This window comes from Anabas testudineus, chromosome 11, assembly GCF_900324465.2.
Source record: "Anabas testudineus chromosome 11, fAnaTes1.2, whole genome shotgun sequence".
Lineage (NCBI taxonomy): Eukaryota > Metazoa > Chordata > Actinopteri > Anabantiformes > Anabantidae > Anabas > Anabas testudineus.
In genome coordinates, this window is record NC_046620.1 from 5,462,773 (window position 1) to 5,475,825 (window position 13,053).

The 13,053-nt window shown below is 38.9% G+C and overlaps 1 protein-coding gene across 1 annotated transcript in view; it reads left to right on the plus strand.

The window, feature by feature from the left end:
* nudcd1 (NudC domain containing 1) overlaps positions 1-13,053 on the plus strand; it is a 28,797-nt gene extending 15,744 nt beyond the window's left edge. Inside the window, 5 exon segments of the mRNA XM_026349467.1 lie at positions 72-216; positions 1,945-1,953; positions 1,955-2,071; positions 8,612-8,771; positions 12,387-13,053. Of these exon segments, the coding sequence (XP_026205252.1) occupies positions 72-216; positions 1,945-1,953; positions 1,955-2,071; positions 8,612-8,771; positions 12,387-12,676 (721 nt within the window). The 3' untranslated portion in view covers positions 12,677-13,053.

Consider the following 13,053-nt stretch of genomic DNA (forward strand, 5'->3'; position numbering starts at 1 on the left):
TCTCAAATTGTGATTTGTGAAATTGCCTGGAATGTTTTTAATTGTACAGTATATACTGAATGTGTTCTCAGCCTGGAGGTTACCCTGCAGAAGCGCAGCGAGGGGCCGATGTGGCCGGAGCTGGTGATGGGCGACAGGAGAGGAGAGTATGTGATGAGCGATGAACAAGCCGCCCTCATCCATGAGAGACTGACGCACCTCACGTCTGAAGACCTGGTGAGACTCAATTATTAACCTGCACTGTCAACGCTCTTACAGCATGTAATGACAAGTCTCTTATAATCTTACAATCAACATTTAAATATTCTGAAAAGTGTCTGATTAAGGTTACGTAGAAATGAAACACAGAATTCTACGTAGGTAGTCTAGGCATTCTCAGGCAGCGCAATTTGATGTTTAACATTGATGGAATAAAATCCCCATTTTTATGCAAATGGTTTTAAAATAATTTGAAAATTATTATAAAATTACAGACCAAGAAAATAAATCATGATAGGCAGGTTGATCAAATCTTCAAAGCTAAAAACTCATGGTTTATCAAAATATTCATTGTAATATCAATATAAATCGTAATATGCTGTGGATCAGGTCGTAGAGCAGTCGTCTACTAACCATGGGATCGGTGGTTCGATTCCCGGCTCCTTCTGTCACATGTCAGTGTCCTTGTGAAAGATACTGAACCCCAAGTTGTCCCTGGTGAGCCAGGCTAAAATCCTGCCTTACATCACCCTAATACTGCCATACAGCACTCTGCTGACTGTGTTTACATGCACTTAAGTTAATACAGTTAGAGTAAGTGATTTCATACAAAGAAGAAACCTGGCTACCAGAATCAGAGTAGGGGATGAAAGAAAATCAATTTCCTTAATTGATTGGTCATGGAAAATGCCAATTTCTCCGCCATACAATCAGCTTTTTACAAGAACACAAGAGCCGAGTGCATGATAAAAGACTGCAGACAGGGCAGCAAAGCAGAGATTATAAAATGTTGATGTTCAATGATGATGAAAGTTGGACTAAAGCTAAAATTCAAACAAAGAAAATAATTTGTTTTTAGTGTTTTATGGTAAATTTAGCCAGTTGTTTGTCTTCTTTTCATTGTGCTGTCAGTCTACTGCAACACAAAACACGCCGCTAAAAATAAAAAGGAATATAATATAAGTTAAGCTAAGTTAAGCCACATTTCTTAAAGTTACAATATTTAACTTAAGCTGGCGCTTGTTTGAGACTGAATTAATCCACTCTGCTCCACATAGCCCTCATTCTCCCTGCTCTCCTCTGCTGTACTCCAACACAATGCCCAGAACTTCAGGTAGTCTTTTTATCAAATTACAGAAACTGAGATTGCCCTAAAATGCACTAATCAAGCAGAAATAACGTAATTTTCAGAAGGTTGAACCCTTTCAAAGTGATGGCACTGCCGCTCAGGGTGGACGGAGACTTCAGCAGCATTTTGCAGCATATTTCTAGTAAAACCAGAAAAACAACAGTGATTTTCACAGTGGTTGATTCAGTGTGGCGCTACATCAGTATGTTTTTGAAAAATATTACTAAGCCATGAAACTTTCCGCCTTGTGTTGACTTTGTTTTCTCAGGAGGTTTTCTCACGACCTCTCACATTTTTCTTCTCGGAGTCCATGTTTCTAACTTTCAGCACGCCTCCCTCCTCTGTGGCCTCTCCACTCCATCACTTCAGCTGCTCTGTGTCTGTTTCTTGCTGCCGTCTTGTACGCATCATCACACTTGTCTCCGGAGTGCTTCTCGGCCTCATGTTCAGCAGTATTTTTAGCCACTTCCTCTCTCCTCACCCCCCACCCTTCATTAGTATCATCTGGGTCCACTTGACGCCCTCAGTGCAAATGAAGCCTTTTACATGTTAATAAATGCAAAACAAGTGTAACAGTAGCCTCTGTCTTGTGTCATATTCCTCCTTTTTTAATCCAGAATGGAAACCCCTGACAGGGACAAGCCTGCTTGCAACCCTCAGGAGCTGGAGGACTGTGATGGGTTCCCAGAAGACAGCTCCAGCCTCACACATTTTGACGGAGAATCACTCAAGCCCACTCAGGTGGTGAGTAACACCTCACTCCCTCACTGGTAAACACTTTGATTCTCCAATCCTTCAAGACTGAGCCCTTATATTTAACATTTCTGTCAACCTCCTCCATCTTTTATTCCCCTTAAGTACACTGTTGGTTACACATTGCTCACTGCCTTATAAGAGTGTGTTTTATTCAGCCCTGCCCCCAATTATCAGACCTGTGTTGTCTTTGCCACTTGACCGGAGAGCTCCACAAAGGCCCAGGAAAGAAGGAAAAGGCAGATCCAGCTAATTTCCATCACCTCTCTCATGTCTTGAATAGTAATGGTGCACTCACAGAATGTAGTTAGCTGGATCTAGCCTGTTAAATAAATATAGACCAATTTGTACTTTTGGAGATGTGTTGTATTGAGTGAGTGATTTACATACATTTTCTGATGTATCCAACATTGAGGACGATTGGTTTCCACATGTAGATCTTCTCAGGTCACAGCAACACTCAGCTTTTTCTCCCATTTAGTTTAGTTTAAAGTGTTTTTTTGTGGTTCTGTTTCAACTGCAATCAAGATAATAGCACTTGGCTCTGGCAAATGTTTGCACCGTGTAAGAGCAAGTTGACCCTCAAGTTTCCCTTTCAATGTAGTTTTTTGAGTCTGTAGAGCTCTGCGGGAGAAATCCAGGTCTCATTCACAACTACACCTATTTAGACTAATTCAAATGTTCTGTAATTCAGTGTAAAGAGGAAACATGTCCCCAAGGTTAAGTTTTCTCATGAGGGTTGAGTACAATACGGTTCTTACGGCATCAGCCTCAGTGAATGAATGAGCCCCTGTATGATTTATTGTTTTTTAGCTTGTCAAAACTCCTGAGAGGTTTTCACTCTAAAACAGTAATGACTGAAAAGAACCTTTTCTTGTCCTTCCATTCAACAATGATGTTCTTCTCATACCATCATTTTCCCAAATGTGAAAAACAAATTCCATCTTGTGTTGCAGTTCATCTTGACAATAAGAAAAACATTTCATCAGCAACTCCCTTTAATTCTGTTTATTGTGCAGAAATGGTGCACACACAAATTACCAATAGCCAATAACAATGTAAATACTCCGAGGTTTTCCAGCGGTAGCTGTAGCAACCTTACCTCTGTATTTTGGGAATAATTAATAATAGAATACTAAAGCATAAGTGGATGCCTTTTTTTTTAAATAATATATATCAGTTTGCAAAGGCTCTATTCAGATATCTATCCATGTCCGGTACTGACGCACCTCTTTCTGTTTCCTGTTTCATTTACACACATTTTTTGTTTATTCTCCATCACCGCCTCCCACAACAGTCAAAAATGGCCCCTCTCATTATGTAATGTTAGACTAATAATGATTGAATTTAAGATGCAGTGTTTCTGCAGGCTGTGATTCAGTGCTTGTTGTAAATAAAAGCCCTTTAATGTGTCTCTCTCCATCTACTGTGCAAATAGCTCAGCCTTTCTCTGAATAAGGTGGATTGTAATCGTAGCTTCGTGGGTCGTTGGGTTTGTTTGTTCCATGTGCGAATCTCAGAGTGTATACAGGTGTGTTTACAGTATGTGTGTGTGTGGATGTTTGCTTGTGTTTATCTGTATCTCATCCAGGTCATCGTACCTTTCTATTCTTCACTATCGACTCTCATTGTATTCACCGTAATGCCTCAGTCACTCGCTGCCCACTAGGATATACGCTGACCTTTCCTCTTTTTATTCTTTTTAACAAAACGTATCAGCTTAAAATTGTGGCACCTCCTATTAATTTGGCACCTTTTGTCAGAATTCTCTTTGGTTTCAATCCCAGTTGAAAAGATGAATGATGGTTTTTATGTGTGTTCCCCAGAGGGAGTCTGTGAGTCACATCCGCCAGCATTATCTATAACACCTTTTATAGTGGAGTTTATCTATCGTCTGGGAAATGTGCTTACTGCAGGCTTTCACTCTGGAGGCCGAGGAGACCGGAATTTGAAAAGATTTTGATTTACTATACCCCAAAATATAAACTGTTCTGGCTTTGTAAAGTTTAATTTATGTACAAATTCAAGGAGAGAAAAACTTCACAAACCTATTTCTGAGAATTTCAATTGAAAAATTGATCAATATTCATTATATGTCTTCTATTGAGAAATGCAGCCGTTCAGTTAGTTGCAAAAAGAAAAATATTTGGGGCCTACACAGCAGTGAAACTTTGCTTTTCTGAAAGAAGAAAGTATTTCTTGTGAAGTCATTTTTCATTTGTGCTGTGAACTGCAGACAAATGTTAAAAGGTAAAAAATATGACAAAGAAAAAAATCTGTTAACTAATACAACCACATATACTGTACACACTGTAATTTGTCCAAAACCAGATGAATAATTTCTGTCTTAGTAAAGAACCTGGAGGGGAGAATTCCGTATTTAATCATATCTATGGATTCCCGGTTTTAGTCGGGAAGAGACTGATGGCAATCTTCATGTTTATGTTATTTTGTTCCATTATTTACGATCGTGTGTTTGTATAAAAGGAGTTGATGCCACTTTTTTGTCAGACCTCTCGAATTAAAGCTGAAAGAGTGTTTCCTTTCAAATTCAGGGTGGTGGTGTCCAGAAGACAAACGCCAAAAACTCTTTGTTCGATTACTTGCGAATGTGACTGTTTAATATCAAAGCAAATAAATTCCAGAGCTTCAAATCAATAATCCAAATAAATAGTTTGAGAAATAAACGCCATAAAGGCTGTACTGAGCCAAATTGACTAAGATCTTTTCACACTTTACAGTGCTAGGAGGCCCACTTGGTCCCCAATAACCATAATTATCTGCAATAATTTGTGTAATATATATGTTTTAAACTATTCACATTTATCTAACAAGTATCCACAGCAGCATGTTCAGTATATTATTACAACATTTGCTTTGTTCTTGGACCTATAATTACATATGCTGCTAACATATTAATTATTCAAACAATTATAACTTTCATACAAAACTTAACAGTCTCAAACAACTCACATTATTGTTCCTTTGATTTCTCTGCCGTAAAAAAAAATCTGAACTGAAAGTCACAATGTACAGTCAGGTTCATAAATACTGGAACAACGAAAGGTCTTCTGGCTTTGGTCCTCTGTACACCATCACATTAAATATGAAGTCAAACACAAAGTGAGCTTAAAGTGCTTAAATTTTAGGCATTTTACCAAAGTGTGACATTAACTATTCAGGAATTTCAGCCCATTTCAAACTTACGCCCCATTTTCAGGTGGCTGACATGATGTTTAAACTACAAGTATTTGTGGGCACCACTGTTAATTTCCTTCAGGGTGACTGATGTCTGGTGCTGCTGCCCTTACAATCTAATTTGCTTGGAGACACACTGTGAGGGATTGTGATTTTACTACCACACATTTATGATATCAAAGTTCATCATGTCTGGACAGTTTTTGATGCAGCCGGTTTCGTTACACCCAAACAAAACACTTGGGTTATTTTAAAAGAACAAAGATCAAAGTCTGCAAAGACAATAATTTGTCCTCTCACTGTAAAGGTGAGTTAGCAGCAGCCTTGCAGGAACATGACGGCAGCGATGACAATGACGACAGAGAGCTGACGCTTCAGCTCTTATTACAGACATCTGGCCTCTGTGTACTGATGCATTTGCTTTTGTAATGCCAGCCTCTCACTTCCTGTCATCCATCTACAAAGCCTATAAACCCTTTGATATAAAAAGAATATTTACTAGAAAGCTGTATTCAGACTGAGAACAGGTATAAGTAATTTATTCTGTGTACTTCATTGTTGTATTTTTGTGCATCAATCATGCAACAAAATGTATTATTTTATATGAGCCTCCCTGTCGAGAGGTGATTGAAAGATTCAGAAACAAGCTGCTAAGTGTTTATACAGACACATATACTGCAGTTTGTGCTGTATATTGGTTACACACAAAATAAAATGTAGATTATATATATTATGCTTGCAACGTCCTGTGCATATAAACAGTAAAAACTGCTGATTCTCATATTTTTAGTTTGGTACCACAGCGCCCAGCAGCTGGTGTTCACATGGGGATTTACTGAGCTGTCTACTGATGGTTCAGTGTGTTGTTTAGTGTATTTGCTCAATCGTGAGGTTCATGCTTCTTCCTGACTGTTAGCAATTAAGATGTAGATTTAGATTCAGTCATTTGGCAGACACTGTTATCTGCGTCAGGCAGAGAAATATTTGAGTTTCATCCAATGTAAATGCCAAATTGGGAAGAAGACGCTGCATAGGAAGTTGTGGAAGAGTGATATCTTTAACTGTTTTTGACAATTTGAAATGAAGCTGAAGTTTTATGCTGAGAGAATTGTCTAAATTCTACAAATTCTACAAATACAGTAAATTATGATTCAAGTGCAAATTAAATAATTAAACAGAAACAACACAGCAACAATTACATTTTCTACCACAAATTGTAACAGCCGTGACACACCGTCGGACTGTTGTTGAGCATCTTTCGTCCTAGACTTTGTTTGCACTGTTATCCTGTTAAATTATCTTGTTAAATTGATTTGACTTTTTTGGCATGTTTCGATTTCCCGGGCTTAAGAAGGTCAAACCTGAACTTTTTGCAGCTCTGTGCCGACACAATAAGAAGGTCAGGGACTGGTGGAAAAGTAGTGCTGTAAAAAAATGAGCTAAAATCCTTGTGATTGAATTTTTCTGACCACTGACAGGCCACATAATTTCAGCAGAAATGGTTTCATTTTCCTAAGACCCCTGACCAGGCTTAAGTAGAGCCATGTGTTAGTCATGCAATAACAATACTGAGTCACTGTGAAAATGTTGTGACTTGGAGAAAGACAACAAATTATAAGATAACAGAGTTTCATGCAGGTGGGTTTGAGACTGAGGATGTTATTCTTAATTCCTGATAAAGGGGTTACAAAGGTGGGGTTTGCTACATCCTTCAGTTTCCATATGCCTTGACGATATAGTTTTTGAAAGTGTGAACGCCTCTCTGTGAGATCATATCCTTTCTTTAGAAAAAGAACTATGTTTTCCAAGTTGTTGAGTGGCATTTCTGTCTACAAGCTTCAACAATAATGCTTGGAATTATTTGTTTAAATACATCCTTCAGTCTGGAATGTTTTACTTGCAAATGTTTGTGTGTATAGAAAAATTTGAGACCATTCAAGATTCAGTCTCTTCAACATTTTAATCACAACTAAAAAGTTAAGTTCAAGAAATGGTTAAGAAAACACAATTCACACTGTCACAGTGACATCTGTCGCTTATTCTAGGCTGATGTTGATATTTAAAAACACATATATGAGATTCTTTCACCTAGGATTAGCAGATTCCTTTCTAAGGTATCTCAAAACCTTTGCACTTTAACTGTCTCTTATTAATAATAATATATTATTTTTTACTGTTTTTGGGCAAACTGACTTTTCATATGAGTATAGTAACTGTTTTAACAACATTTAACATCAATTTATTCTACTAGTATTCCTTAACACAGATCATTAAACAGTCACTTTCTGTGACTTTTGAGCGTAGTGAAACCTGATCAGACAGATGCAATCAACAGATACATTCTCCTAATTTAAGTCAATTTAATGCAGTGTACTTATTCATTATTGTTGTTGTGTTGTTGTTTTGTTTTTATCGCTCACAAATCTTAACCCGGGTCGTCATTGGCGTCATTTTCAGTTAACTCTTGCACACACAGGCTCCATCAAGACATGGGTGAATGTCTGGCACGTTTGCCAAGTCAAACCCAAGTGCCAAGAAAGTGTGTTTCACAGTGGAGGAGTGATGGTTTGCTAAATGACTTGTTATTGTGCGCAGCCATCACCCACCACCATATGGGCTGGTTTATGCTGAATTTTACAATGCATGTCAAGTGTGTGCTGAGATGCGGAGACAGTGCTGCCTGACAGCCACTGTGACACGTTGGCAGTTGGATTGTGGGTTGATTTCAAATGAAGGATCTGTGTGAACAGTCAGATGTCGAGGATGATTATGTCACAGCAACGGTCATTTTCTTTCCACACAAATGGAGTCGGACTAGAATAGAAGGAAGCTGCACACAGGCAATTACGTCAAGCACATTCATCAGAGTAAGAGAGAGAAGAATGTGGGGCAAATTCAAGAAATAAGAAACTCAGGAACATAATTAAATAATAATGATAACTAAAAAATGTACAAATTAAAATAAAAATATGATAAATCACCCTATAAACATGCACATTTGCACAGTAAATAACAATAATTAATATTTTAATAATCCTCATTGGGAAATGCTTATTGACACGTAGCTACATTCAAGGCACCAAGGGTTTAGGTTTCAGTGTCTTGTTCAAGAGTCGAACCACTGAGCTTGTGGCTCATGGACAGCTGCTTTATCAACTGTCCTACAGCTGCTAAACGACAGAATAACAACCAGCTGCAACTGGGTATGCTGGGTCCCTCCACATGGAGAATAATTAATTATACAGCCAAAGGAGATGACTGACAGAATCTAAAACTGAACTGAAAATCTTTAATTCACACCTTCAACTGTCCCACCTGTGTGTGTCTCTCCAGGTGAATCTGAGCAGCCATCAGTACCTGTTCACAGTTGACGTCAACCCATCTGAAATGCCTTGCCTCTGCCTCCGACATGATGTGGATGCTCTGGTGTGGCAGCCTCGTCCCGACCAACCCAGTAACATGTGGGAGCACGTCGCCACGTTCAACGCGCTGGGTAAGAGCTGTAGCTCAAAACTCCTCCTAGATGCTTTAAATGTGTTGTTGGAACAGAAAATCTCAAAGAAACCAGCAGAAACAAACAGTTTTACTATGAAACTCGCCGTGTGAATCACTGTGTAGGAGGGCACAGTGTAAACATGATATGACAATGCAAAATAAAGACGACAACAAACATCTCTGCATTTTAATCTTGGTTGAAATAGGGCCAAGACTAAGATGTGAGCCATGCAGAAAAGTAATAACGCCACTTGTTAAGATACTTCAACTGTTTCAGGCCTTAGGGTCTAACAGATGCTCAGCAGATTCATTATTACTTCATAAATCAACTGAAAAATCTTTCCTGTCACTATTTTCAGGCCAGCACTGTTTACATCTGGTATCAGTCATCTTCTGTGTTCAGGCATTACAACTAGTTTGAAGTCCTGAGGGTCCACTGTAATTTAGGTACAATATACTGCAAGAATACAAAATAATATAGAGTTTCTAAGATAATATAATCATGCACAGGCTACTCTGAGAATCGAGGTGTTGCAGGTATTCAGTGAATGTATTTGGATGCTGCAGTAATCAGATTTCTTTCCGACCCCCGACCTCATTTGGAAACATGTCATGTCTTCTTTAACTGTATACAGGAGACACTGCTTCCTCACTTTTTATAGTTTCTTTATACTTTCTTGTCAGAGCAGGGTGACTTTACATAAAGAGCTTCTCCTCGCAGCATGAAAGGAAGATACAATTTGACAGTCAAATGTTAAGTGATGGAAATGAGCTTATTTAGACTTCTAAAGGGCACTGTTAGTTTCTTTTGATGGAGTTATTTTAAACATGAGGCTGCATTGCTTCATGTAATTAAGTCTCCTTTCATCGAGCCACTCCACTGTTGCTCTCCCAGTGTCTGAAGTCTCCGTCATGTGTGTGGACACATGTACAAAGCTCACCCGAGAACTGATTACCCCTGTACATGTAGCTGGTGATATGTGGGTGTAATAAAAATGCCATCGTTTGCACTGGTGGAAAATCAGCTTTGTGCTTTAAGGAAGAGCCTCAGTGTTCATTGTCACTTTCTTCTGCTGCTCCCTTTGCTCTGTCGCTTGACATCCTCACCTCCACTTCAGTTAGAACAGCTCTGTAACCATCAGTGAATAAAATGCTGCCGCGTACTCTACTACCAGCTTGACACCTCAGCAGACAGCACACAACAAATGGAGCCACTAGGGACATTTTATTACTCCTGTAGGGATATTAAAAAACAGAGATTTTCATTTTATGGCTGCAAGATGCTGCAAAAGCTATAAAACGAGTCTCCCAGATCTTGACAAGACTTCTACCGTCGACAGATGTGTGTATCATATCACCTCTGTGCTCATTATATATGTGTGTATGTGTTAGCACAGCTCCTACAACCAGTACAATCCTCCTCTTTATTTCCATTTTTGATCAAGCAAGACAAGTTAAGCTGAATAATTTATTCTTACAGCAATTCGGGTTGTTTACATGAGCTGTCAGGCCGCTGCTGAGCCTCTACCGCTGTAGTTGATGGATGACGGAACGCTTTAAATGGCTGCAATAAAACTGCCGCTAATGAATATGAGGGAGTTTAGTGACTTGGCTTGAAGCAGTACATGGACCACAAAATAGATAAATAAATAAATGTATTAAAATTGTTTTAAAACACAATCATTAACAGGTCTCTTTTCTCTTTGGCATATCATCATTCAGAATGGTCTTTATAATTAAACTGGCTGATAACTGGATTGTATTGTGCCTCCAGCCTTAGTCACTGACTGATATGTTTAGACTGTTGAGTTAATTACACTCTGAAGCTCAAACCAAATACTCCAGCCATCAGCCAGTGTACACAGTTTAAGAGCCACATCTGTTTGTTTATTTAATCTAGTCGGAGTGTTTCTCCTCAACTACGGCATCCGGAAGAAGTTTTAGTTTCAATTTTCCACTTTGATAGGTTTTTAACCCTGCAGAGTTTTACTCATCAGCCTGTTTCTGTTTGGAAGACATCATCCAGTTTGAGAGCGCTAATGGAGCCTCTGTCTCGCCAAGTCCAAATGATGCTGAAGGAAAACGGGCTGAGAGCAGGCGCAGAATTATTAGAGGTCGAATACCCCTTCACACGAGTGGCGTCTGTTCAACCAGGATTATTAGTTTGTATGTTCCCATAAAACCTACACAAAACATATTCAGCAGTGTTGAAACAAACATTAGGGTCATGTGTTTCAGATGATGATATCTTTCTTTTTTTTTTGAAAGAATAGAACTTGTATAAAGCAATAACTTGGTATTGGTTGTGAGGCTTTAGTAGGAAATTATTATTTTCTAAAACTAACCTTGTTAGCTTTAATGAAAAAGTTGATCTGCCTCTGTTTATTGAAACACTCTGGTGTCAGATAGGAAATCTCAGCACACAGGAAGTGGCTAATGAGAATAAAAGATAATGTGTTATTGAGCAGCGATGAGCTCACCTTACTTCACCAATCAGGTTTTCTTTTCCCTCTTTTTTAATCTAGTGTAAAGTGACCACAGAACTATTGGTCACGTGCATCCTATGTGCAGTTCACTCACAGCTTATTTAAACACTGTGCTGCTTTGTGTCACAATAACAGGACGAACCGTGTAACAGCTGCGTCCTCATAGCAGGTTTTAACATGATCTCAGATTTCCTGTTGTTTGAAATTCATTTGTGAAAGAATTGAATATTCAAAATCTGCAACATGATGAATCATCTCAGGTTGTTTCATGGAGCATGTAGAGAAGACATCATTACCTCAAAACAGTTTTCTGGGCAATTTAACAACAGACTCTTCAGGGGGTGTTGGGCACAGGTGCTAAAGGGGGTGTGGGTAGCAGGTGAACGGAAGACAGTGAGTTTGCATCACATACGTAAATGGAACTACGCAAGTGTTTTGCAAAGTTCTACTTATATATAAACAGTCTACAACCTGGATGAGTTTTAAAGTGACTAATCACTCACAGGTTTGACTCAACACACTCTTGTGGATAGTACCTGGTACCTGCTAATTCTTTATGGTATCCCTTCAGTCAAGGTTTAAGATAAGAACACCTTTATTTGTCCCACATTGGGGAAATTGCATTTCAGGCAACTGAGGTGATACCAAAAGGTGATGTACAAACACGGCAGATTACCAATTGGTCAGAGAGAAGTGTTACTATGGAAACTATGTCTCATCATCCGAACTCTGACGTTTTTCCCCAACTCTCCTGATTTTTCAGCAGTCTTTTGTCTTGCAGCCTTTGGTCTGTTTTAAACCAACTTCTGTCTCCTCGCTTTAATAACCAACATATTGAGAAACGTTCCATCAATGCCCACTGTTACATAGTGTTGCATAGTTTCACAGCAGTTCACAGTTTCATAGAGCAACAGTATAACGCTCAGATACACTGAGTTTATGTTTGCAGTGGAAAATAAAGTACCAGGCACTAAAAGTGAAATGAGTAGAGTCGAGTTTAAATACTGGAACTGCATCAACATGCTGCTATGTGACCAGGTGTGACCAGGTCGTTCTGCAGTGACACAGTGTAAAAACATTTAAAATACAGATTAAAGATCCTCTGTACCTCTCTCTGACTTCCACAGGCTACGTCCAGGCATCCAAACGGGATAAAAAGTTTGCGACCTGCGCTCCTGACTTCTCCTACGCTTCGCTGTGCGAGTGTCTCCGTCGTGCGTTCATCTACCGGCAGCCATCCCCAGTGGAGACCGTCCTCTTCAACAGGAAGCAGGGCCGTCAGGTAGGACAGGTTGCCAAGCAACAGGTGGCCAGCCTGGACTCCGACAAACCAATCCTGGGCTTCAGGGCAACTAATGAGAGACTGTATATCCTGACCTCCAGTAACCTCTTTGTATTAAAGGTCAATAATAATTAGATTTGGGAATAGATATTCATCTCATTACTCGAGTCATTCCAAACTGAAGATGTGTTATCTTAACTTAAAAAGAAAAAAAACTTCATCATGTGCAGGTTGAGATGAATTATCATTTAATTCCCTCATGGTTTTAACAAGCCTCCTTCTGTGTGTTGTATACAACATAAATTCAGGATGTAAAGAACCAAGTTCATGTGATGTTGATAAATGTTTAGAGGTTAAATACCATCACTTTGCTCTTATGAATCACATTTATATGAAAAATAAAAATACATTTCACACTTAAACCCTAGTAACATTATGTTATTACAGCCCTTTGAATACATCCACTCAATAAATGGAACGGTGCACGATTCTCTTAATGAATGACTAACTTA